The sequence below is a fragment of the Felis catus genome, chromosome F1 (assembly GCF_018350175.1).
Source record: "Felis catus isolate Fca126 chromosome F1, F.catus_Fca126_mat1.0, whole genome shotgun sequence".
Taxonomy (NCBI): domain Eukaryota; kingdom Metazoa; phylum Chordata; class Mammalia; order Carnivora; family Felidae; genus Felis; species Felis catus.
In genome coordinates, this window is record NC_058384.1 from 63,809,358 (window position 1) to 63,835,693 (window position 26,336).

General features: G+C 51.2%; 1 protein-coding gene across 3 annotated transcripts; it reads left to right on the forward strand.

Moving 5' to 3' along the window:
• On the forward strand, positions 1–24,544 carry F11R (F11 receptor). Of its 3 annotated transcripts, none has more exons than XR_002739048.2 (10): positions 1–183; positions 19,754–19,822; positions 19,989–20,096; positions 20,284–20,430; positions 20,742–20,944; positions 21,344–21,446; positions 21,740–21,810; positions 21,911–21,923; positions 22,252–22,300; positions 22,434–24,544. XR_002739048.2 is itself a non-coding variant. In NM_001037864.2 (10 exon segments), coding segments are annotated over 10 exon segments (897 nt in total). In that variant the 5' UTR covers positions 91–122; the 3' UTR covers positions 22,470–23,014.
• The last annotated feature ends 1,792 nt before the right edge of the window (positions 24,545–26,336 follow it).

The window sequence follows — 26,336 nt, forward strand, 5'->3', positions numbered from 1 at the left end:
GAGGGCGGGGCCGGGCGGGGCTCGACCTGGCGGCTGGAGTTTAGTCCGCGGGCGGCTGCGGGGGAATCTCTGACTCTTCTCCGGGGCTGCAGCGGCCGCGTCGCGTCGGGCTCCTGATCGCCATGGGGACCGAGGCGAGAGCCGGGAGGAGACAGCTGCTCGTCTTCACGTCGGTCGTCCTGAGTAAGTTCCCGGAGTTTCGGGAGGAATCGGTGGGTCGGGTCAGAGGTTGGAGGGAGGCGCTCCCCACGCCCCTCGCCCGCGGCAGGAGAGGCGTTGAGAAACCCGCCAGCCTCACCCAGCGAGTTGCCTTTCCACCCCTGGCCCTTCCCTGTTTCCCCTCCCCCTCTCCCCCCCCCCCCCGGCTGGTGGCCGGCTCCCCTCCCCCACCCCCTGCCCCGGCACCCACCGGGAGGGGGTGGCCCCGCTTTTCGCAGCCTCACTTGCCGGCGAGGGCCCTGCGCGCCTCTGCCCAGGCGCACCCCTCCGCCCAGGCGCACCCCTCCGCTCGCGCCGGGGCGGGCCATCCTGCCCCGCAACGCGCACCCGACACCCGCGCCCAACCCGGGAGAAGCCCCGAGCCCCGCACCCCTGACTCCTTTGGCCCCTGGGTGGTCTGCTCCTGAAGGGTCGGCAGGGCAGGACCTGCTGGAGGTGAGGTGGGAAACCACCGGGAGAAGTGTCTGGGTGCAAAGTCCGAAGAAGAAATCAATTCGAAATCTGAACTTTCTCAGAACACAGCACTTCAAGTTCCTTTCTGGAGTAGCTACCTTGAGAGCCCTTGGTGGCTGTTGTTGACCGAGGGACTATTCCCAGGGGAAGGACCTGCCTGTCGGTTGGCTGGAGGCTTCTCAGAGCCAGGGCTCTGCCCTCCCCCTGGCCGCCTCTGAGAGTTTTTGTTTCCTTTGTAAACTCCCTTTCCTGCGGAACAATGAGACTCACTTGCTGGGGCTTGCCTCCGTCCAGAGATAGGTTTGGGCCTAGGGGCCGGGCTGCGTGGATGCTTTGGGCCTCAGTTCAGGCGACCCGTGTCAGCAGCTGGACGTGATCCGCCAGGGTCTTGAGGGTCTGTGCCTCTGTGGGTCGTGGTGCGGGTATGCGATCTGTGGGGGGATCTTCGTTGGTCCCTTGAAGAACGAAGCTTTAGGAAGTGTGAAGGGAACGAACAATCAAAAACAAACATCAGCATCGGTGGTTATACGGCGGTTCACTCTGCCCCGTTGCGAAGCGTGGAAACAGGTTCCCTGCCCTGGGACGGATGGATGGGCAATTTCTTTGTCCCTCATCACAAAAGCATAAAAAGCCCTTGGGGGTACACTGGACCAGAGGCAAGTCTAACCCTCGCCCTATTGTACAGACAAGGAAACAGGTCCAGAGAGGGGAAATGACTTTTCCAGATGGATGAGAGGACCTGGGGATGGCACCAAAATCTCCGGAGTCCCTTTCCTTTTCCCACTCCCGGGTCCGCGTCTCAAGCACCCTGTGGCTCGGGAACCGCGACCTCAAACATCAGCCTGGGATAACGCTCCCGGGTCCACCCTCTTGCCTTTTCGGTTCCCACCAGAGTCTCTCACTTGTCTTCTTCATTCTGCGCCCCCATTGGCCTTTTTGCCTCAGTTTCCAGTCTTTTTCATTTCTGCCTGGGCCGTGGGACTGCTTGTGACACCCATGGCCGGTTCTGTGTGGGGCTCCTACTGGTACTCGGTGCACCAGTGCTCCCTTCCCCAGACCCAGAAGTTTCTCAGCGCTGACAGAGTGTGTCGGGTTCACAAGCTTGCCGGAACCACGTTCTTCTTCCTCTTCCTCTTCCCTTTTCTCTCTTCCTACTGTTGTGCGTCCTGACATCCCCCAGTAATCGCATACTGGCACTGAAAGAATCGTGGTAGCACCGTCCTGAGCTTGGGGACGTCCTCCAGTCTCTTGCGGGATTCAGATGGTTCGCAGGGAACCTGATGTGATGTTGCGTCAGCGTGACAGGACTGTGGGTCCTGGGAAGTGACATGTCCAGGGGATGGGGGAACCGACCATGTCGCATTAAATTTTTTTTTTTTTTTACATTTATTTATTTTTGAGGGGCAGAGAGAGATAGAGCATGAGCAGGGGAGGAGCAGAGAGAGAGGGAGACACAGAATCCCAAGCAGGCTCCAGGCTCTGACCTGTCAGCACAGAGCCTGACGTGGGGCTCGAACCCACGAACCGCGAGATCATGACCTGAGCCAAAGTCGGACGCTTAACCCGCTGAGCCACCCAGGCACTCCATTAAAGGCTGTTTTTCGGGTGTCTGGTCTGTCCTGTGACCCTGGGATGTCTGCATCATACGTGGGTGCCCACATGCTCTCTCTTCCATCAGGGCTGCTGCCCATCAGAGAGGAAGAAGAAAAAGGGCAGGATATTCTCCAAGTCAAGCAAAGGTCCAGCCCCAGCCTGGGGAGCTCAGCGGAGAGGAAGGCCCGGGCTGTTGGCCAGGGATTGGAGCCCAAACACTGAGGGAACTGGGCCTGGGGAAAAGCCAACCAGTGATGGAGAACACGGTCTCCCTCTCCCTGGGGAACCTGCACTTAGAAGTTTCCAGCCATCTCCCAAGCAGGGAGAGGCATTTCTGCTTAGCAGGGTCCTGTGTGACGAGGATGGCTTTTGGTGTCACCACGGGGAAGAAAGGGGAACCTGGGCTGGAACCCCGGTCCTTCCTCCTCACCCCTCCTTGAGGGTGGTGTCCCCACTGAGCCGTTCCCGGAGGGAGGGGCTGCTGGCCCGTGTCTGGTGTTCTCCAGGGTCAGTTCCCTCCCAAGCCCTTCCAGCTCTACTGTTGAGCTTTGCTAGCTTTACCTCAAACTCCACGTCGATGAGTCACTTCTCCTTTCCCCTCCCTCTGCCTGCCAGTTGCTACTCCCAGGAAAGAATTGTTCCCTGGAAACCTGAAGCCTAGTGGCTGATGGCAGCCGGAACTAGGAACTAGGAAATGAACAGGGATGGGATTCCAGTGTCTCTGCCTCAGTCTTCACCTCCGGGCCCCAGGACACTTTCACTTCACCATGTTTCTGTCTGGTTTCTTTCACTGGTTTGCCAGGGGTCTCCGGCCTGGTTTTGGTTTGGGGTGGAGCTCCTGCAACGAAAAGGAACAGGTTAATACATTGTTTGAGAATCAGAAGGATGTAGAAGGTTCAGTCCAGGCCCCCCCCCCCCCCCCCCCCCCGATTCTTATGTCTCTTTCCAGTGTTTTGTTACACTGGCACCCTTGCTCAGAGATAGGTTTAAAAGCTACACACGTTTTGTGTGGCCGCAAATGGGAATGGTGGGCCTGGTTTTTCGCCTCCGTTAGCATCGAGGAGAGGAGACCTTGGGGACCTCCCGACTCAGACGAGCTTCCTTTGCCGCGGTCCAGGAAAGATGTGGATGACGGCCCGTCAGATGTCATTGTGGACGAGGGTGCGGCGTTGTGAGGGGGCTGGGGCGGGGGGGGGGGGAAGCCGCGTGAGTGGATGCGCGCTGGGCTTTGCCAGGCGTTGAAAACTCAGAGTTCATCTGTCTGGGACTCCCTGATAAGCAGGGTTTCTGTCTAAAGTCCGGCTGTGGTATTTGTTTTGCAATGTGGGGATAGGACAGGAGGAAGCAGCTGGCTGACCGGGAAGTGTGATGCCAGGCCCCTGGAGGAGCAGCCCTGGGTGGGCGGGCACAGCCTTGTCATGGGGAGATGGGTGGGGGAGGGGAGGAGCCCAGCAGGTGGAACTGGGAATGCTGCCGATCGAGGTCAGGAGGGAGCCTTCCAGTGAGAGCTCTCCTGTCCCACACTGCCCGCCCCACCTTCTGCCCTCCTGAGGGCCCACCGGGCCAGCCACTGACGTCACTCTAAGCGCAGCCAAGAAGGGCTGTTTAGACTTAGCCCAGCCTGTCGGGCTCACAGAGCCTTCCTCTTGCCCCTGCATTCCTTATCCGTCCTACCCTAACCCCCAGGAGCGAGTTCCGTCTCTACAGGGTGGCCGGTGGGGAGGAAAGGGCAAACCCGGGGTGGAAGCCCTAGGGCCAGGTCCTGATGGTGTATTGCTTTGTCAAGTTCATTTGTTAATCCGGTGAACATTGGTGTCTACCGTGTTCCAGCCCTGTGCTGGAGAGTAGGGACAAAGCAGCGACCACACCTGCTATCTAGAAGTTCTGAGGCGTTGGGGCGCCCGGGGGGCTCCCTCGGTTAAGCGTCCGACTTCGGCTCAGGTGATGATCTCGCGGTCCGTGAGTTCGAGCCCCGCGTCGGGCTCTGGGCTGACGGCTCAGAGCCCGGAGCCTGCTTTGGGTTCTGTGTCTCCCCGTCTCTGCCCCTCCCTCACTTGTGCGCCCTCTGTCTCTCTCTCTCTCAAAAATAAGTAAACATTAAAAAAATTAAAAGAAAAAAAGTTCTTAGGAGAGCTGGGGGTATTGGAAACAATTGGCTCACATCAGGAAACCCGGGAGTAACCTTTTGGAGGTGAGGGCTCCCCCTCATTCTCCAGCTCCTGCCCCCCCCCCCCCATGGACCTCATATGCCTGGAGGCGAAGATCGGAGGAATTCTTAGAGAAGACCAGAGAGACTGGCTGGCTGGCTGGTTTCCCTACTTTTTCTTCCTTTTATTTAAAAAAAAAAAAAAAAAAAAAAGAATTCAAACAAACTCATGGCAGAAAAGCAACTTAAGGAACATTCCAATGGACAGGATGTGTAGAGGAAACAAAGTTTTCTTTCTTTCTTTCTTTTTAAGTTTATTTATTTATTTTGAGAGGGTGGGGAGAGGCAAAGGGGGAGAGAAAATCCCGAGCAGGCTCTGCCTCCAGCAGCACAGAGCCCGAGGCAGGGCCTGATCTCTCCGACCCTGAGATCATGACCTGAGCCGAAATCAAGAGTCAGATGCTTAACCGACCGAACCACCCAGGCGCCCTCAAAGTTTTCTTAATAAAGTAGTAGAAGGAGGGGCGCCTGGGTGGCTCAGTCGGCTGAGCGTCTGACTTCGGCTCAGGTCGTCAGGTCATGATCTCGTGGTTCACGAGTTCGAGCCCCGCATCAGACTCGGTGCTGACAGCTCGGAGCCCGGAGCCTGCTTCAGATTCTGTGTCTCCCTCTCTCTCTGCTCCTCCCCTGCTCACACTCTGTCTCTCTCTCTCAAACATAAATAAAGATTAAAAAAAATAATAAAAAAAAATAAAGTAGTAGAAGGAAGTAGCTTTTCTGTGGTGGATTTGGTCTACGTGTACAGGGATGCTTGCTGGCTTCTGTTAGCTGGAAGCCTCTGCCCTCTGTGACCACCTTGTCCTCACAGCGTGCTTCAGTTAGGGGTCATGGAGCATCTTCGCTGGCAAGGCACCGTGCTAGGAGCTGGGGACCTACAGTCTCTCCTCCAGGAACTACAGACGTAGACTGACAAGAGGGTGCCCGCGGCTGCACTCAAAGTACAAAATGGGGAGCATAAAAGGGAAGAGATCAATTTTTCAAAACAATAAATTTTTATTAAGAAACAATAGGGGTGCCTGGGTGCCTCGGTTGAGCGTCCGACTTCGGCTCAGGTCATGATCTCACAGTTCATGAGTTCGAGCCCCACATCGGGCTCTGTGTGGACAGCTCTGAGCCTGGAGCCTGCTTCCGATTCTGTGTCTCCCTCTCTCTCTGCCTTTCTCTCTCAAAAATAAATAAACATTAAAAAAATATACATATATACTTCTTAAAAAAGAAGAGAGAGACACAATATGTGCTCAGTGTAGAAAAATGGGAAAAGAGGAAGATAGAGAAAAGAAAATCACACGTAGGCCTGTTATCAACAGATAAATACTGTTGGTGTTTAATTGTAGTCTTTCCTTTATGAATAATGTGGTGTCTGTATATATTTAAGCAAAATATGCTTTAAACAAAACCATTCTATTGTATTCTGTATGGCTGTATCATAATGAACTGTTCACCTATTGTTGGACTTTGAGGTTTTCTTTTTCTTTGCTGTGCTAAATAACATGAAATTGTTCCATCTTTAAGCTTAACTCTTGAGTGTTTTCTTAGGCTACGTTCCTAGAAGTTGGGGAAGATTAATTTTGACTGGGAAAAGTCATAGTGGGTCGAGGGGCATTTGAAAAGGATCTTGAAGGATGAGTAGACTTTTCTTGCTTGTCTGACGGAGATGCTCTGTAGCATCATAGTTTATTATTATGATTATTATTATTATTTTGAGTTCTAATGATTATTTAGTTTTGAGAGAGACAGAGCACGAGCAAGGGAGGGGCAGAGTGAGGAGACACAATCCGAAGCAGGCTCCAGGCTCCGAGCTGCCAGCACAGTGCCCAATGGGAGGCTCAAACTTATGACCTGTGAGATCATGACTTGAGCTGAAGTTGGATGCTTAACTGACTGAACCACCCAGGCGCCCCTTTATTATTATTATTTTTTTAATGTTTATTTATTTTTGAGAGAGAGAGAGAGTGAGCGGGGAAGGGGCAGAGAGAGAGGGAGACAGAGGATCTGAAGCTTGCTCTGTGCTGTAAGAGCAGAGCCCAATGCAGGGCTCAAACCCATGAACCCTGAGATCATGACCTGAGCCAACTAACTGACTGAGCCCCGGTAGTATCATGGTTTTAGAGCTTCGGAATTAGGCAGACTTGGGTTAAGATGCCCTTCCCACCATGGAGCACCTGGCTGGCTCAGTTGGTAGAGCCTCCGACTCTTGATCTCCAGGTTGTGACTTTGAGCCCCATGTTGGGCGTAGAGATTACTCAAAAAAACCCAACAAACAACAACAAGATTCCCTTTCTACTTTGCTGCTTATAGCTGTGTGATTTGGAGCAGCTGTTCTAAGCTCAGTGTTCTCATCTGGAACATGGGATGGTGACAATAGAACTTGTGTCTCATGGGGTTTTTGCAATTAGAATCTAAGGAGACGATGCATATGGCACCCACCTTCATGGGAGGGCTCACTGTGTCATTTCTCCCATTACACTCCATTGGTCGAAGCAGTCACAAGACAGTGCCCAGATTCAGGAGGAGGAAACCTAGAATCTACTTCAGTCACAGTGTAAGAAAACCAGGTGGGATGAGATAGATCCGTGCGTCTGCTTCTGGAAAATAATAATTTGCCACGGTTGTTTTATTATTCAGATACATAGTGATTTTCAAGAATTGTATCCTCAGTCTTACAGATTTCTACGCCACCAACTCTCTTCTGAAGCATATGAAAACATGTAGGGATTGATTTGAGTATTAATGGCTGCATCACTATCTATCTCCCCTTCTCTTTATCCGGTTCACTTCTCTTCCCGGCTCCCACCCCCTTGAGCCACTCCTGCCGCCTCTCTACTTCCCCATTGTCAACTACAGTGTCTCCAAGTCACCTTTGCTCTCCTCACCTCCTGCCCTTTTTCTCTCCTTGAAATTTATCAGACACTGTACAGGATCCCGATGGTATAGTACTCTCATATTTCTTTCTCATCTATTACCTCATTTCACCTATAAAGGTTTGTTTAATCAGGGGCGCCTGGGTGGCTCAGCCGGTTAAGCGCCAGACTTCGGCCCAGGTCATGATCTCGCGGTTTGTCGGTTCGAGCCCCGCGTCGGGCTCTGTGCGGACAGCTCCGAGCCCGGAGCCTGCTTCGGATTCTGTGTCTCCCCCTCTCTCTGCCCCTTCTCAGCTCACGCTCTGTCTCCCTCTCTCTCAAAAATAAATAAACGTTAGAAAAAATTACGGTTTTGTTTAATCAGCGTTTTTGCCTCTCCTTTTTGGCTTTGTTTCTTCTTCTCTCCTTCTTGTGATCTGATTTTCTTTTCCCCCTTTTTCATCCCCTTTCCCCCGCGTTTTTCTCTAAATTAAAACACTTAATCCCGTGCTTGCTGATCACACACCTATAGAACATAGAGAGAAAAGCTGCCTGCGGTCTCAGGTGATAAGCACTGTCTAGTGCTTGGAATCTATTCTTAGAGATTTTGTTATGCATATACTCGGATTGTTTTTATTATTTATAAATATAGGGTCATATTCTACCTACTGCTTGTACGTTTTGGACATACTTCTGATCTACTTTGACCTTTGAGTTGGCAATATGTATTTCTTACATAGTTTTTGATAATGTATCGTGCTGGAGCCAGATTACCAGGGTTAGAATCCTACTCTGCCACCTATTAGCTTTGTACTTGAGCAAATTACTTAATTTACGTGCCCCAATGAACTCATCTGGAAGATGAGAGCAACAGTAGTGTTTATTTCATGGCATCATGGCAAGGATCAAATGAATTAATCCTGTAAAGGGCTCAGAAGGGTCCTGCCATGTGGTAAGTATTCGAGAAACGCTAACTGCTAATATTATTTTATTCTTGCTCCTCTTTTATTCATTTGGTCATGTTCAGTAATATGTGCCTAGAATTTAGATATGATTACAGTCGACCCTTGAATCACGCATGGGTTTTGGGGTCTCAACCCCATGGAGTTGAAAATCTGTGCAGGGGAGCCTGGGTGGCTCAGTCAGTTGAGCAGCTGACTTCGGCTCAGGTCGTGATCTCGAGGTTCATGAGTTTGAGCCCCGTGTATCGAGCTCTGTGCTGACAGCTCAGAGCCTGGAGCCTGCTTCGGATTCTGTGTCTCTCTCTATCTCCTGCCCCTCTCCTGCTCACTCTCTGTCTTCTCTCTCTCTCTCTCTCTCTCTCCTAAAAATAGATATACATTTTAAAAAAAGAAAGAAAGAAAGTCTGTGCATAATTCTTTGACTCCCGAAAAACTAGTAACCTACTGACTGAAAACCTTACTGATAACATAAATAGCTGATGAACACATATTTTGTTATATGTATTATATAGTGTGTTCTTCCAGTAAATTAAGCTAGAGAAAAAAATGTTAAGATGGTAAGAGACGATACGTTTACAATACTGTACTGTATTAGAAAAATTTTGTGTATGACTCGACCCGTGAAGTTCAAACTTGTGTCATTCAAAGGTCACCTGTAATTGAAAGTATAGGACAAGTCTTATAAAAAGGTTTTCAGGAGTTCTGTTGATTCTTTCCTTTTAATTATTTATTTATTTTTCTGGTTGACATAGCATTATATTAGTTTCAGATACACATCGTAATGATTCCATATTTCTATAGATGATAAAATAATCACCACAGTAAATCTAGTTAACATTCATCCCCATACATAGTTACAGAATTGTTTTTTCTTGTGATGGAAACTTTTTAAGATCTACTCTCTTAGCAACTTTCCGAGATATAATACAGTGTTATTTAAAAAAAAAATTTTGACGTTTATTTACTTTCGAGAGAGAGAGAGAGACCGAGCACAGCAGGGCGGGGCATAGAGAGAGGGAGACACAGAATTGGAAGCAGACTCCAGGCTCTGAGCTGTCAGCACAGCTGACATGTGGGGCTCAAACCCATGAACCGCAAGATCATGACCTGAGCCCAAGTTGGATGCTCAACTGACTGAGCCACCCGGGCGCCCTGCAATATAGTGTTATTAACTGTAGTCACTATGCCGTACATTACGTCTCCATGACTGACTTACTTTATAACTGAAAGTTTGTAACCTTCGACCCCCATCAACCATTTTGCCACCCCCCATCCCCCACCTCTGGGAACCACCAATCTGTTCTCTGTATCTACAAGCTTAGTTTTGTTTTTAATTTAGATCCCACATGTAAGTGAGGTCCTATGGTATTTGTCTTTCCATGTCTGACTTATTTCATGTAGCATATTGGCCTCAAGGTCTACCCATGTTAACACAAATGGCAAGGTTTCATTCTTCTTTACGGCTGAATAATAAACTGTTACCTGTGTGGGCCACATATCCTTTATCCATTCATCGATGGACGCCTAGGTTGTTTTCATATCTTGGCTATTGTAAATAACACTGCAATGAACATGGGGTGCATATATCTTTCGTAAGCAGTGGTTCTCTTTTCTTCAGATAGACACCCAGGAGTGGAATTGCTGGATCATACGGTATTTCTATTTTTAATTTCGCAAGGACCGCCCATACGATTTTCCATAGTGGCTACAGCAGTTTACGTTCCCAGCAGCATGCACAGGGTTCTCTTTCCTCTATCCTTGCCAGTGCTTGTTACTTCTTGTCTCTGATAATAACGCGTGGTGAGATTTCATTTTGGTTTTGATTTGCATTTCCCTGATGATTAGCGATGTTGAACATCTTTTCATGTACCTGCTGGCCATCTGGATGTCTTCTTTGGAAAAACATCTATATGGATCCTCTGCCCAGTTTTTAATTGGATTGCGTTTTGTTCTTGTTTTACTAGCGAGTTGTGAGTTCTTTGTATGTTCTCAATTTTCTTGGATATGAATCCCTTATTAGATGAGTGATTTGCAGATATTTTCTCCCATTCAGTAGGCGGCCTTTGCATTCTGTTGATGGTTTTCTTTGCAGGGCAGAACGTTGATTCTTCCACTGTGTGGAAATGTCATCATAATTACCTAAGTCAAGGCTGTAGTTACAGGGGATTCAGCCAGAATGTTCACTGCTGATGTCCAGCTGAGACCTTCCTATTCATCTGCCTGGGCCATGGTCACGACGACGTATCACAGACAGACAGGGATGGGGAGAGTGAGGGTGGGGGCTTAAACAACAGTGACTGATTTTCTTACAGTTCTAGAGGCTTGAAGTTCAAGACCACTGCGGTGTTAGGGTTGGTTTCCTCTGGAGGCTCTCTCTTTGGCTTGCAGGCAGCCACTCTGTCCCCGGTTGTCCTCTGTATGAGCACCTTGGTGTCTCTTTGTATAAAGGACACCAGTCACACTGGATTAGGGCATGTCATACGGGCCTTATTTTAATGTAATTGTCTTGTGACAGGCCTTGTCTTCAGATACAGTCACAGTTTTTTAAAGTTTCTTTATTTTGAGAGAGAGAGAGCCTGAGTGCAAGCATGTGAGTGAGCATGAACAGGGGAGGGGCAGAGACAATTCCAAGCAGGCTTCACTTTGTAGCGCAGAGCCCGATGCAGGGCTCGAACTCAGAACCCAAAAACTGAGATCATGACCTGAGCTGAAACCAATAGCTGGTGGCTTGACCGACTGAGACGCCCAGGCGCCCCGATACGGTCACATTTTGAGGTACCAGGGATTCAGGCTTTCACATAGGAGCTGAGGGAACACCATTTGGTCCATAACAACCGTAAACCGTGTTGAAGATACCTTTGCAGTGAGAGCAGTGCCCTACCTGGCTAAGGCCTCTTCCCCAGCTGACTTGAACCTGCTTGGAGTTCCCTGTTGTGGTCATGAAGACAGTGGGGATTTTTGTTGTTGTTGTTTATTTTTATTAAAAAATTTTTTTGTTTTTACATTTATTTATTTATTTATTTATTTATTTTTTAATTTTTTTTTTCAACGTTTATTTTTTTGGGGACAGAGAGAGACAGAGCATGAATGGGGGAGGGGCAGAGAGAGAGGGAGACACAGAATCGGAAACAGGCTCCAGGCTCCGAGCCATCAGCCCAGAGCCCAACGCGGGGCTCGAACTCACGGACCGCGAGATCGTGACCTGGCTGAAGTCGGACGCTTAACCGACTGCGCCACCCAGGCGCCCCAACATTTATTTATTTTTGAGAAACAGAGAGCGTGAGCAGGGGAGGGGCAGAGAGAGAGGGAGACACAGAATCCGAAGCAGGCTCCAGGCTCCGAGCTGTCAGCACAGAGCCCGAAGTGGGACTCGAACTCACAGACTGTGAGATCATGACCTGAGCCGAGGTCGGACGCTCAACCGACTGGGCCACCCAGGCGCCCCCAGTGGTGATGTTTTAAATGGATTCACATCCTTCCCCCACTTCATGCTGCTGGTTTAGACCTTGCATCAGAAAACCTCCTGCAACTTCCTCTTTTGTCCCTGCACACCTCCCTGGATGCAGGAAAGCAGTCTGTAAGCACTGCAACCCACACGGAGAAACGAGTCCCTCGGGGCGCCTGGGTGGCTCAGTCGGCTCAGGTCATGATCTCACCGTTCATGAGTTCAAGCGCCACATGGGGCTCTGCACTGACAGTGCAGAACCTACTCGAGATTCTGTCTCCCTTTCTCTTCCCCTCCCCCATGTGTACTCTCTTTCTCTCTCAAAAAAAATTAATAAACTTAAAAAAGAATTAGTGCCTGTTGCAAAATGCCAGTTGGAAATTGCTCATGTGCAGAGCACTCCGATTGTATTACAAAACTATGAAGCAAATTTAAAAAAACTTAATTTGGGGGGCGCCTGACTGCTCAGTCAGTGGAGTGTGTGACTCTTGCTTGGGGCTGTGAATTCAAACCCCATGTTGGGTGTAGAGATTACTTAAAAATAAAAAAAATCTTGGGGTGCCTGGGTGGCTCAGTCAGTTAAGTGTCCGACTTCAGCTCAGGTTGTGATCTCACAGTTGGTGAGTTCGAGCCCCACACTGGGTTCTGTGCTGACAGCTCAGAGCCTGGAGCCTGCTTCGGATTCTGTGTCTCCCTCTCTCCCTGCCCCTCCCTTGCTCAGGCTCTCTCTGTCTCTCAGAAATAAATAAATGTTAAAAAAAATTTTTTAAATAAAAAAGATTTGGGGCGCCTGGGTGGCCCAGTCGGTTGGGCGTCTGACTTCGGCTCAGGTCATGATCTCACAGTTGGTGGGTTCGAGCTCTGCTTCGAGCTCTATGCTGACAGCTCAAAGCCTGGAACCTGCTTTGGATTCTGTGTCTCCCTCTCTCTCTGCCCCTCCCATGCTCATGCTCTGTCTCACTCTGTCTCTCAATAATAAAATAAACGTAAAAAAAATTTTTTTTTAATCTTTAAAAAAAACCACAATTCTTAGGGTGCCTGGGTGGTTTAGTAGGTTAAGGGTCCCATTCCTGGTTTTGGCTCAGGTCATAATCTCACGGTTCATGAGTTTGAGGCCCACACCAGACTCCACACTGACAGTGTGGAGCCTGCTCTGGATTCACTCTCTCTCTTCCTCTCTCTCTCTCTCTCTCTCTTAAAAATAAACTAAAAAAAAAAAAAAACAAAAAAAAACACCCACTTAATTTTTATGTTCTGAAACTAAGTTGTTTTTTTTTTAAGGTTTTATTTATTTTTGAGACAGAGAGAGACAGAGCATGAACGGGGGAGGGGCAGAGAGATAGGGAGACACAGAATCGGAAGCAGGCTCCAGGCTCCGAGCCATCAGCACAGAGCCCGACGCAGGGCTCGAACTCACGGACTGCGAGATCGTGACCCGAGCTGAAGTCGGACGCTCAACCGACTGAGCCACCCAGGCGCCCCTGAAACTAAGTTTTTACAAAAAGATTGATGGAATAGTCATTTCCCACCCCCCGAAAGTAGAATAGTTTCTTAAACTTTTAAAAAGATTGAGCTTTGGGTCAAATTTGTTTTTTCCTCATTTGGGCGTGCCCCATCTGCCAGTGTGAAAACTGGGGTTATCTTTGTAGATAAACCTTAACAGCAGATGTTACGGTGAATGGTCTGCTATGACCTAATTCGTTTAAGGCTCCGTGTTGTTCAATGTCAACTTGTACCAGGCATTCTGGTGAGCGCGGAGTACTCAGAATAATAAATAACACATGGTCCCTGTTCCCTGGGGGGTTTACTGTCTGCTAGGGGAGACTTATGTGCACAGATGACATCATTATAACGTGGGAAGTACTTCACCCGTGTGTTGCATGGGGTAGTTCAAGCCTCCGGAAGAGGTCTGAAGCTGGCTCTGGTAGGATCGGGGGTTGGTAGCTCATTTCCTGGAAAATAACGTGGATGAATAGCTGACCAGAGGGAGAAAGAGGGGAAAGGGTGTTCTACAAAGCTGGAACGGCAGGAGCAAAGCAGACGTTGTGAAATGGCTCTTTGCTGGGAATTTTAAGTCCTCTGTACTGCTAGAGGGGGAAACACGCCAAGAGTAGACAGGCTTTCAGAGGGTCCGGTACTGCTGGGCCTCTGCCTTGATGAAGAATTTGTTTTTGTTTTTGTTTTTTTGTTTTTTTTATTGTTTATTTATTTTGAGGGTGAGGGGTGGTGGGGGGGGGAAGGAGAGAGAATCCCAAGCAGGCTCTGTGCTCTCAGTGCAGAGCCCAACGTGGGCTCGATCCTATGAACCATGAGATCGTGACCTGAGCTGAAATCAAGAGTCAGGTGCCTCACTGGCCGAGCCACCCAGGCGCCCCCAAGACGTTGAATTTTATCTGAGAGGCGATGTGGAATCCTTGAAAGCTTGACGCAAGTGTCAGATTGGCATTTTTAGGAAGGCTGTGTGGTGGATTGGAGCAGAGCATGGCCCCAGGAATTGCCTGGATTGGAATCAGCACCAGCACTTTGCTGCTCGGGGCCTCGGTTTCCCCGTGTAGAAAATAGAGGTGATGGTAATAAACAGTATCGCCCCACTCCCAAGGTGGCAGGGATGAAGAGACAGACCATGTAATATGCTTGCAGCACTGCCTGGCACAGAGTAAGTGCTCAGTAAATACTAGCCCTTCCTCTGGCCCTGGGATGGAGGGTGGATCTGAATGGGTTAAGATTAAATGAGGCAGAGACACCCAAGTGTGCTTGAGAGACGATGTGACACCCAAGTGTGCTTGTCAGACGATGATGATGGTGCTAAGAAGTGACGGTCAAAGTTTGAGGGAGATTTGGGAGGGGACGATGCCAATGCTTGCTCTTTGAGGAGGGGAGACGTGGTGGCTGCTGGAAGGCTTCCAGTTTGACTGATGATGACGGATGGAATACATGAGAATACACCGGGACACCACCGACCTGGGGGAGGAGGAGGAGGAGGAGAAGGGAGCGGGCGGCAGATGGGGAGGGGTGTGGGGACTCCGGTGACGAGGGCAGGAGGCTTCTCCACCCGGAGCCTGCAGCTCAGGTGGGAGGCGGGGACTGGAGGTGACTGCGTGTGGGTGCAGATGAGTTTTGGGGTGGTGTTCGAGATTTCCTGGAGAGAACGTGGAGAGGAGAAAAGGCCCAGGATAGAATGCTGGGGAGCACTCATATTAAGGGATCCACAGAGGAAGCACAGTTCAAGGGAGAGAATGAGAAAACTCGCCAGTGGTGGGGATGACCAGAAGGGCGGCACGCAGAAACCAAGGGGCGGCGTGACTTCTGAGGAAGGGAGTGGTCGGCGGGGCCAGGCCTCTTACAGGGGCCCCGGAAGGGAACTGAAAAAGCCAATTGTGGCTGTCCTTAATTCTAAGACTACTTCAATGTTTTGGAAATTGGGATGCGACGTACAGCTTAACTATACATTTAAGATGATGTCCCCACCCCCCAAGGAGCTGTTATTAAATCGCTGTTCTATCGTATAATCAGGGCATCATAGAGTTGAGGAGCGAATGACTGGTGATCTTAGTAAAAGCAATTTTCATTCCAAGGTGAGAGCCAAAGACATATTGCGGTAGGTGGGGCGGGGATTGTGTTGGGCTGGAAACTGTGTGTAGACGCCTTCTTTGAAGAAGTTTGCAGAGGAAGGGCACCGGGGTGGCTGATGTTAAGCGTCTGACTTTGGCTCAGGTCGTGATCTCAAGTTCCATGAGTTTGAGCCCCTCAACGGGTGAGCACAGGCCTGGCTCTGGGTAAAAAACATGAGCCTCAGGTGAGCCCCCCTTGTCTGTCTGTCTGTGTCTCTCTGTCTTTCTGCCCCTCACTCGCTTGTGCCCTCTCTCTAAAACAAACAAACAAACAAACAAACAAATAAAAGTTTGCGGAGGAAGGGAGCAGAGGAGTCCCTCTAGAGAGGTGTGCGAGATTGAGTGTAGGTTTTCTGTACACGAAAGGGTCGAAAATCTGTTGATGCCGTTGACTTTGTGGCTTTTCTTACTGCGAACTTGTAGTAAATTAAGCATCGTGGCGAAAGGGTGAACTTTCCTTCTATTTTGGTTTGCTGTGTGTGTCATTGAGCCGACTATAGGTCTGGGGGGTGGGGGGATGAGGAGGCAAGGGAAATACAACATAGATGAAGGCCATGGGCAAGAGCCTGGGTGTCCTGATGGAGATGGGGTGCAGTGAGGGGAAGCCCTCCGCTCTGCTGGTCTACCTGGGAAGGTTCTAGAGAAGAGTTAGCTTTTCCAAGACAATTGCAATGATAGAGGAGAGGTGGTTTGGTGGGCTGGAACATAAGCATTTTTCAGGCAGTGTTTATATTTATTTATATGTCTTATTGAAGAAAGTTTTAAAGTCAACAATTAAGTGTATGGAGAAGAACCTATGGGCAGGTGATGATGATGATGATAATAATAATAATAATAATAATAAGATATAATAGTTGTTTGCTGCTTCCTGTTGTAAAGCACTTTATTTGTATTAGCTTGTTTAACTCAACCACAGCCCTTTGATGTAGAAACTGTTATTATCCCCACTTTACAGATGGGTGAACTGAGGTTCAAAGCGACTAAGGTAGCTTGCCCAGTCACACAGCCTAGTAGGTACCGGAGCTGGGATTTGAATCAGGCAGCTTGGTTCCAGAGGCTTATTCAGGGGCGAGGTGGGAGGGGGTGGGGGGAGGCATGGACCACGGTGGCGGAGGTGTCCCGCGGTGAGGACGGAGCACTGGTGAGGCTGAGTATGACACATGCGGCGATTCACAGGCACAATAGAGTGAGAGTGTTGGCAGGCCACAGACAGTCAGCTGCAGTCCTGCCTCCGAGGGAGGTGGGATGGCATTGAGGGGCAGGCCCTATGTTTTGTTTTATTATTATTTTATTATTTTATTATTTTATTATTTATTTATTTATTTATTATTTTTATTTATATTTTATTATTATTATTTTATTATATTATTATTATTATACGTTTATTTATTTTTCAGAGAGAGCAAGAGAGTGAGTGCGAGAGGGGAAGAGAGGGGGGCAGACAGAGGATCCAAAGTGGGCTCTGTGCTTACAGCAGAGATCCCAACACGGGGCTCGAACTCGTGAACTGTGAGATCGTGACCTTAGCCGAAGTCGGATGCTTAACCCACTGAGCCACCCAGGCGAGGGGCAGAGCCCGTGTTTTAAACCAGAGAAGCCTGGGGGCGCCTGGGTGGCACAGTCGGTTAAGCGTCCGACTTCAGCCAGGTCACGATCTCGCGGTCCGTGAGTTCGAGCCCCGCGTCGGGCTCTGGGCTGACGGCTCGGAGCCTGGAGCCTGTTTCCGATTCTGTGTCTCCCTCTCTCTCTGCCCCTCCCCCGTTCATGCTCTGTCTCTCTCTGTCCCAAAAATAAATAAACGTTGAAAAAAATAAATAAATAAATAAACCAGAGAAGCCTGGACTAGCCAATGGAGGTCAGGACACTGAGGAGCTGGGGAGGACGTGTGTGTGTGTGTGTGTGTGTGTGTGTGTGTGTGTGTGTGTGTGGTTCCTGAATGTTTTAGATCCGGAGGTCTGAGAGGTCTCAAAAGAACTTTAGCTGACGTCAGAAGTGATGCGGAAACAATCACCAAATTCCTGTGCTGTCATTTCTTTCTTGGCAGCCCTTTATTTCAAACGCTAGTTTTTAGTGTAATTAGAAGCTCTTCCTGATTTGGGTCATGTCGTAGGTTGGGTTCTAAGGAAGCTGACTCTGAGATGTCCTCTATCGTGCCAGGACATTTATTACGGAGGGCTGTTGGGGTCCACAGCTCGGGAAGGGCAGGGGAGGGAAAAGAAGTGGGGTTGGGCAGAGGGAGAATTCGGGCTGCAGAGTAGCTTCAACCTATTCCCCAGGGAGCTTTACGGGGCGGGAACAGCCTTTCAGCGTTGTTCTGAGCTGGGGGGGGGGCGGTGGTGGTGGTGGTGTGGGGGCATTGGGGCAGTAGACCTGGGGTTCCCTGGGGCTTCCCTCCTCTCATTCAGTGATGAGGCATTGGATGCCAGCTGCCCCTGTCCCTGCCCGGGTGGACCGCATGCCCCCGGGCCCCGCAGTGTCCCGGCTGTTGTCCCCGAAAGGGCTGATAGGCTGAGGGCTTTGATTTGGCAGAAGTCCCAGAGGCTGGATGACAACAAGTCAGTCCTTCATTCCTGAAGAGAGATCTCGTTCGAGCATCGCACTGCACATCACGGGTAGCAAATTGTAAAGTGTGAGGATCTTAAAAAACAAGTGCCCATCGTTGAAGCAGAGAAAGTGATCCCGGCGAAAATCAAAGCATTTCATTCTCCGCGTTCCCCCCTCACAGCTGAGTAAGAGACTCCCATGGGCTCAGTTTTCGACCTAGGAAGGGCTATCTGGTTTAAGTTTCTTACGTGTTATTATATTTGATTATACATTTGACATTAAAATGTAATGCCAAATGCACACATATAAGGTAATATTAGTATAAATAACTCACAGATAAAAGAATGGCATTTTATTACATAGTCTGCCCCCCATTAAGCCACGGCCTCTCTGAGAAAGAAACCTCATGGTTTATAAAAGTCTGACATAATAAGAGGGAAATGGGGGTGTAGGGGGAACCTGCGTTTTCCTCTCAGCTCTGACGTTTCATAGCTATGAAAACTTGGGGCTAGATGCAGAACTTTTTTTAGACACTTAATTTTCTCATCTGTAAAGTGGGAGAGAGAATACGTACCTGGACGGAGTCACAATGTTGTGTCAGATAGATATAAATGTATGTATAAAAGTCCTCGTTAGACATTAACGTCCCCAAACCCCCCACAAAAACCCTAAAGGACTTGAGCGAACATCTAGTCCAAACCTTTTGTGTTCTGGGTGAGAAGAGGGCGCTTCAGACGTCACGAGACCGTATTCAGTTATGCGAGTGATTACGTAAAGCAAAAATGTGCTTGCGTTTATCTAAGGAAGACGGGACTCTTAGGGATATAAGGAAAGCCCAGGTGGTGAATTTGAGCTTGGAAAACACGGACGGGAGTGACTGTCCAAGGGCAGGTTTATAGCAGAGCCCGGCTGTCTGAGCCCAGGCTCTGGTGCTTAGTTTGGAATGCTGGACCCTCCAGCGACCCTGTCGTGCAATCAGCCTCATCTCTGTGCCCCCAGCACATGCCACCCCTTCTTTTCCTTCTCCACTGGGCACGAGGAGATCTCGTCTCTAGATCTAGGAGAGGATCTAGCCCAGTTCTGGTCCCGACCCCAGCTCAGACCCAGCTGCGTGATCTTAGGCACGATTCTTTGCGTTTCATGGGCTTGGTTCCTCATGTAAAACTGGGATAATAACACCTGTCCTGCTGATCTGTCATGCTGGTTTTGAGGATCAAACAGCGTAATGTAGGTGAAAACACTTTAAAAAGCACAAAATGCCCTACAAATGTTGAGTATTGTTATTATCCTCATTACTGCTCCTCCCCTGCCTCCTTGCGTCCCTCCCTGCCCCCCTGCCCCCCCTGCCTCCCCCCCTGCCTCCCTGCCTCCCTCCCTCCCTGCCTCCCTCCCTCCCTGCCTCCCTCCCTCCCTGCCTCCCTGCCTCCCTCCCTGCCTCCCTGCCTCCTTGCCTGCCTGACCCACCTCCCTTGCCTCCAGCTTTGCTGGCTTCCTGCCAGGAGTGTCTGACAAGTGACTGCAATTAATTATTTGTTGAGAAGCTTTCTCTGAACCATGAAAAGTCATTTGGGAAGCTGTTCCTGGACTACTAGGAATCTAATTAGATTATTGGGAGTTGCAGAGGGAAAAATAAAAAAATGAAAGACATTACATCTGAGAGAAATATTTTATTTCCATTGATAATGGAAGTATTGGCCTGCGATTGTGGCAAAAAGCATTTGAAGGTATTTAGGATATTGGTGAGGAGGCGTGAGACCCAGGAGGAGCCTGGATCTCCTGAGTCTCTTCACCTTGGAGAAGCCACGGGAAGGGCCTCAGGAGCTCCTTCAGCTGGGCCGCCCTGGTGTCCCCTCCTGATGGCCCACCCCTCTCCTCCTCAGGCTCCCTGGCGTTGGGCAGGGGCGCAGTGTATACTTCTGAGCCCGATGTCAGAGTTCCTGAGGACAAACGTGAGTCGTGGGCGGCTGTGCAGGGGGGGTGGGGCGGAGGGGGGGGAGCAGGTGCGCCTGGGGCCTGGAGGGCGGGCAGCGCAGAGCCGCCCATGCAGTTTGGGGCCCTTCTCCTTCTCCATTTGCCGCCGCTCCTTCATCCGGCTCACTTTTGCGCTGCCCACAGCCGCCAAGTTGTCCTGCTCCTACTCGGGCTTCTCCAACCCCCGCGTGGAGTGGAAGTTCGCCCATGGTGACATCACCAGCCTCGTTTGTTATAAAAACAAGATCACGGGTGAGTTGCCCCAGCTCCTCCCCGGTGGCCTAGGTTGTGGAGGGGTCGACGGGGCCGGACCCCCGGGGGAGAGGAGCATCCTGGGGCCCAGGTCCCGCGGACTCTAACACGGCCTGCCCTGCCACCACCCAGCTTCTCGTGGCCCCGCAGCGCACTCAGCCGGCCGCCCCTTCCTCTCTCCTGGTAGCCTCCTATGCAGACCGAGTCACCTTCTCGCACAGTGGCATCACTTTCCATTCGGTGACCCGGAAAGACACGGGGACGTACACTTGCATGGTGTCTGACGATGGCGGCAACACGTACGGGGAGGTCAGCGTCCAGCTCACTGTGCTTGGTATGTGCCCACCGTTTTGTGTGTGGGTTTGGCATTCATTGCTTCCCAGGTCCTCAAGAGGCTTTGCCGAGCTTTGGAGCTCACTGATGGCCAGGGCGCTGGGGGGGGGGGAGGGAGTGGGGAGTGGGGGGGCTTCAGTCTCTGTGCTGCAGAGGCGACGAGCCCCGCCCCTCCCCCTCCCCCCTCCCACAGTGGGAAGCAGAGGGCCTGGTAAGGGATGGAGGCTGGAGCTGACCTATGGGGTTGTCTTCCGCTTGGCCTCTAGGCGGCGCTGTCTGAACTTGTGCTGGGCCCCTTCTGTCCCTTCGCAGTGCCTCCATCCAAGCCCACGGTCCACATCCCCTCCTCTGCCACCATCGGGAGTCGGGCAGTGCTGACCTGCTCAGAGAAGGATGGCTCCCCCCCTTCTGAGTACTACTGGTTCAAGGACGGGGTCCGGATGCCTTTGGAGCCCAAGGGCAACCGCGCCTTCAGCAACTCTTCCTACAGCCTGAATGAAAAGACAGGGGAGCTGGTAGGGATGGGGTGGTGCGGAAGGGTATGGGGGGGGGGGCAGGGCCAAAGAGCCCTGGAAGGTGGGGAAGACAAGCAGCAAGATGAGCTTGGCGTTAGGGTCGGAAGACTAAAGATGGGGGCTTGGACGCTTCTCAGGATGAGGGTGTCATAAGGTGTGCCGTTGTTGAATTCGTCTGCCATGCACCCGAAACCCCAGTGCAACAACGTATGTCCACGATACTGCAACTTAAAAACGAGGATCGGGGGTGGGGGTGGGGTGCTCCTGTAGAGCCTGCGGCTCTTGGTGTCAGGGGTCGTGAGTTCGATCCCCGCGTCGGGCGTAGAGCTTACTGACAAAACACCAGAAGTAGGTGCTTGGCTTCTGTCGGCAGGAGGCCAACCGATTTCCTCCCTTCAGGTCTTCGATCCCGTGTCAGCCTGGGATACGGGCGAGTACACCTGTGAGGCGCAGAATGGGTACGGGATGCCCATGAGGTCAGAGGCTGTGCGCATGGAAGCCGGTGAGCAAGGCTCTAGCAGGGGCTTGAGCTCGGGCCTGGGGTGGCGCCCGGGGTCTGCTTTCCACCCTGGCTTTGGTGGTGGTGTCAGTCACGTGAGTGAGCCCTCAGAGGACTGACCTCTTGTTTGTGTCTCACAGCGGAGTTGAATGTGGGGGGCATTGTGGCAGCTGTCCTTGTCACACTCATTCTCCTTGGATTCTTGATTTTGGGCATCTGGTTCGCCTATAGACGAGGCTACTTTGACAGTAAGTACTTGCCCTCAACGGCTCTCCTTTGTATCGTCCCCATTCCAGGGCACGGTCCTTGGGTGCCATCTGAGTACTGACCTGATAGTGAGCCCACGTGTGCAGGGGTTCTCTCCCGGGTGAGCACCAGTGACCTGTTGAGTGCCATTCCCCCCAGCCTTCTGTGCCCGGCCGGCCCCTATCCCGCTGACGCTCACGGTCCCCTTTCTTCTTTTTCAGGAACAAAGAAAGGGTGAGTGAGCCACCTGCCGTCCTGGGAGGTCTCCAAAGGAGGTTGAGAACAAGGATGCGTGTGGTTCGAAGCGGAGACGGGCCCCGGGGGGAGGGGCTGGAAGCAGAGGCCACCCTGGTTGGGTGGCTATCTGTGTGTCTACCTTTCCCTGTTCCCTGTGACCTTGCACTTGTCGGGTCTCCCTCCACCCACCCCTCCCTACTGAGAGCTCTGTGCTTCCGTGAAGTTCTCGGTCGAGCCTCTAACGTTGGCCAGCAGAGGTTAAAGAGAGCACGGGTTGGGGGGGGTGGGGGTTGCTGAGCGTCTCCGTCTTCTGGCTTGTCCGCAGGACCTCGAGTAAGAAGGTGATTTACAGCCAGCCCGCTGCCCGCAGTGAAGTGAGTGTGCTCCCCGGGGACCGGGAGGGTCTCCCTGCGGGAGTGAGGGGCTCCTCCCCTGTGTTTACAGGTTCAGGAGCTTATCAGCTAAACAAGAGTGTACAGGGTCGATTTGGGCGTTTTATTTCTCCAGGGGGAATTCAGGCAGACCTCGTCATTCCTGGTGTGACCCTGGTCCGACTCATCTCCTGTCCTCCGTGCTTGCCTTCTTCCGGTGCTACCAGACTCCGGCCCGTGGCGTCTGTAGTTTCACAGGGTCCCTTACGCGTCTTCTAGCCCCCACAGGGGTCCCCACGTTTATCTTAGTTAGGATGTGGTTGTGTACGCTTTCCCCCTGCATCCCGCCCTTCCTTTCCCGCCATTGCCCAGTGGCCCGGGACTTGTTTAAAAGCTTTCATCCCCCATGTCCCCCATCCCTACGAGGGATCAGGGAACAGCCCTGAGCGTCACGCCCCTTGACTTCCCTTCCCAGAACGTGGCAACAGTGGCCGGGCACTCAATACCCTCTGTGTGGCGGCGGCCCCTCCCCCCCAGCAGGGATCTGGAGTTTGGTCCCTCGGCCCTTTCCTCCCGTGGTGAGGAGGGACCCACTGTTCCAGAGTGGGGACTGGAGACCGAGCCACCGAAGAGGTTGTGGGGTGACAACACCAAGGCTCTCCCGCCCCTGCAGCCCACTCCACTTTCTTCTGTCTTCCTACGGGAAGTGCCCCCGAGACCCTCTTGCACCGGCCTGAACGCAGAAAGACACCATCTGTGTCTGTCGAAAGAAACCGGAGCTTTGTTATGGAGACCATGGGGTGGGGGTGGGGGGGCTCTCAGGGGACACTGAGCGGAAGGGTTTTAAAACCCCTGATCTGAAGAAAAGGAAGCTGGCGCTGGGAGCTCCGACCATCACCCTTCCCTTGGCTGGAACAACTGGATGGACCCTTTTAAGATGCGTCTGCAGGGCCGTGCGGATGTGCGCACTGGTCGTAGCTCTTCGCTGTGGGGTGTGTGCGTGTGTGCGTGTGCGTGTGTGCGTGCGCGCGCGCGTGCACATTCGCGCGCTCGGTCTTCTCTCTGCTGAAATGCGGTGTGTGTCCAGGGCGTCTTCGCTCTTTGGTGAGACTGTTGGTGTGTGTTTGGATGTAGCCGGATGTTGCTGGTTTGTCAAAGCCTCTCGTCGCAGGAAGTTGGGGAAATGAAGTTCCTGGGCTCCTTTGTACAAACAGGAAGGCGCCTGAAACCCTGCTTCCCAACAACCTGGGTTGGTCCTGGCCCCCTGTCCCACCCCTTCCTGGCTCCCGTCTCAAGGCAGAGCTTCTGAGCTTGGGACCCTCATTCCGGAGCCCTCTGGCGGCCGGAGGAAGCCGATGCTGTGCCCTGGGGTTCTCCCTGGTCTGGTCCACTGAGGGGAGAAAGTGCCCACCCTCCCCTCCCCCCTCTGCCAACCAGATGCATGGAAAGACTTCTCTAAGGAGAACAGACTGCCCCAGAGCAGTACAGCAACCATTGCTTCACTGGAGCGGAGTTGGGGGCTGGGGTGCTGTTTAGAGGAAAGGTAATTTGAGACCAGGTGACAAGGCCATCCGCGTGTGACTGCTGGGAAGGTAGGCCTGCCTGACGTTGCTTTCCTTTGTGCGTCTGGACAGCCCTTTTTGCCCTTAAATTTCTGTTTCCCCCTCTACCGTAGTCGCCCGGTCTATTAACGAGCGAGAGGGCGAACACGGGGGTCTTCAAGGGTTGATTTTGCTTAACTTCCTTCCGTGGGGGACACTAAGCCCCACTTTGCCGGGTTTTATTCCCTGATCTGGAAACCCCTGACAGAATTGAGTTTTCTATCGAGAATCCAAGAGGAAAAACAAGCCTAGCCAAACCATCGGTTAAGGGTCATGGGCCAATAAAAAAAGAGCTTTTTCAGATGGAGATAAAATTTAATTAAACAGTAAAAGCAGAGATGATGAAATGGTTCAGTAAGAAAGAGATTTTTAAAGCGTGTTTCAGCCTCCTGGTTGGGAGACGGGGTGGGAGGGACGCGGAGCCAAGGCCACAGGGAAGCAGAGGTGACTCATTGTCCCGTCAGGTCTGAGGTGAGTGGTTCCTCACCGTCTCGGTCACTTGTGATGAACAGAAGTCATGCGTGACCAGCCTTGGAAGTCACCTCTCCAGCTTACCACAGTCCCCTTGAGTTGGAAAACACCCTGTCTGCTTTCGTTTCGAAATGTCAAGGCTAATTTTGTAATAAATGTTTATTTTTCACATTGAGTTTGTTTACAGCCTGAAGTTCTGTGTGGTAAACGAGCTGGGACTTCCAGAGTGATTTGGAGATTCAAAACCTTCCCGATAGTCTTAAGAGATTTGAGATCTCCTTCCACGGAGACTGATAGTTAACTTTTCTCCCAAGATTACCGTTGGCTCGTGCTTGAATGGGAATGACTCAAGTGGACGTTTCTTTCAAGTGACACTTGGAGGGAGGAATTCTATGGAGATTGGTGGTTTGAGACACGAACCCACTGTAATTGCGGATAAAATGCTTGTCAAGGACGTGTTTGTTCTGTCTTAACAGAATCTACAGATCAAGGAGAGGGGAAATGGGTTTGGTCCCTTTCTGGATGAAGGGAGAATATGCTTTATGGGGCATGGGGACACCTTAAGGGGGGGGGGTGTTAAGTGAAGAAGTACAACTTTAAGGAAAAAAACCTAATTTTTTCCTTAAAGTTTATTCACTTTGAGAAGAGAGAGAGAATGCATGCAAGCAGGGGAGGGGCAGAGAAAGAGGGAAAGAGAATCCCAAGCGAGGTCCATGCTGTCAGCACAGAGCTTGAACCCTCAAACCACGAGGTCATGACCTGAGCCGAAATCAGATGCTTTAACTGACCGAGCCAGCCAGGTGCCCCCCCCCCGCCCCCAACAAAAATCTAACATGAAATGGAAGTTTTTCTTTTTTGAGGGGTACCTTGTTGAATGATTATCATCATCCATTAACTTACTTACTGGCTATTATCAATATCCCTAGGCCACAGATGGGGAAAAGAGGCACAGACATGCCAAGTTACTTGTCCAAATTCACAACCAGTACTGGACAAGTGGGAGGACTGGGCTCGAGAGAGCTGGGGAGAGAGAGAAGGTCGGGTAGACTGTCCCACTCACAGTGACCCTGAATGGAAAAGAATTCAGGAAGAGGAGGAGGAGGAAACAAGGTCTCCTTGGAAGTGGCCCTGTGGGTGTCAGAGAGGACACTGAAAGCAATGATGTTTACCTGGGGTTTCCTCTGAACCGTGATTTCACTTGAGCGTGCCACCCCAACAGGATCCAGGGGACGCGGTGAAACAAATACGAAGCTCTTGGTGAAATGGAGGGCCTATGAGTGCCACCTTCTGGAAGGAAGGGTAAAGCCCACTGCATTTTTGCCAGTGACCCGGGTGAAAATCAGAAGGCATACGTATCGTATTTGTGGATGGCAAAAGAGAACAGCAACTTAGGCTGCAGAATGAGAATTCAAGCGTCTCAATAGAACAAACAGAGGGTTACCAGCGGGGAGGCGGGTGGGAGATACAGGTGAGGGGGACCAAGAGAAGCGCACTAATAGATGGGGTTGTTGAACCACCGCATTGTGCACCTAAACTTCTATGACGCTGTTAACTACCCTGGAATTAAAAGAAAAAAAAATCTCAGCACAAATGATCCACTTCGTCTTCTAGACCAAAATTCAATAGTAGTAAGTGGACGATTCTGCCTCTGGGTCCAAAAGGTTCAACGAGTCATGAATAAAGATGGAAAGATATAGAGCGTCTAGACCTAGAGAGGCAGGCAGTCCGCTCATGGCATTGGACCCCCGTATCAGGTTGCTTTAGGTGCTACCCTTTAAAGCGATTATAGGCCAACTGGAACGTGTTCATAAAAGTGTCGTGGATAGGGGCGCCTGGGTGGCGCAGTCGGTTGGGCGTCCGACTTCAGCCAGGTCACGATCTCGCGGTCCGTGAGTTCGAGCCCCGCGTCAGGCTCTGGGCTGATGGCTCAGAGCCTGGAGCCTGTTTCCCATTCTGTGTCTCCCTCT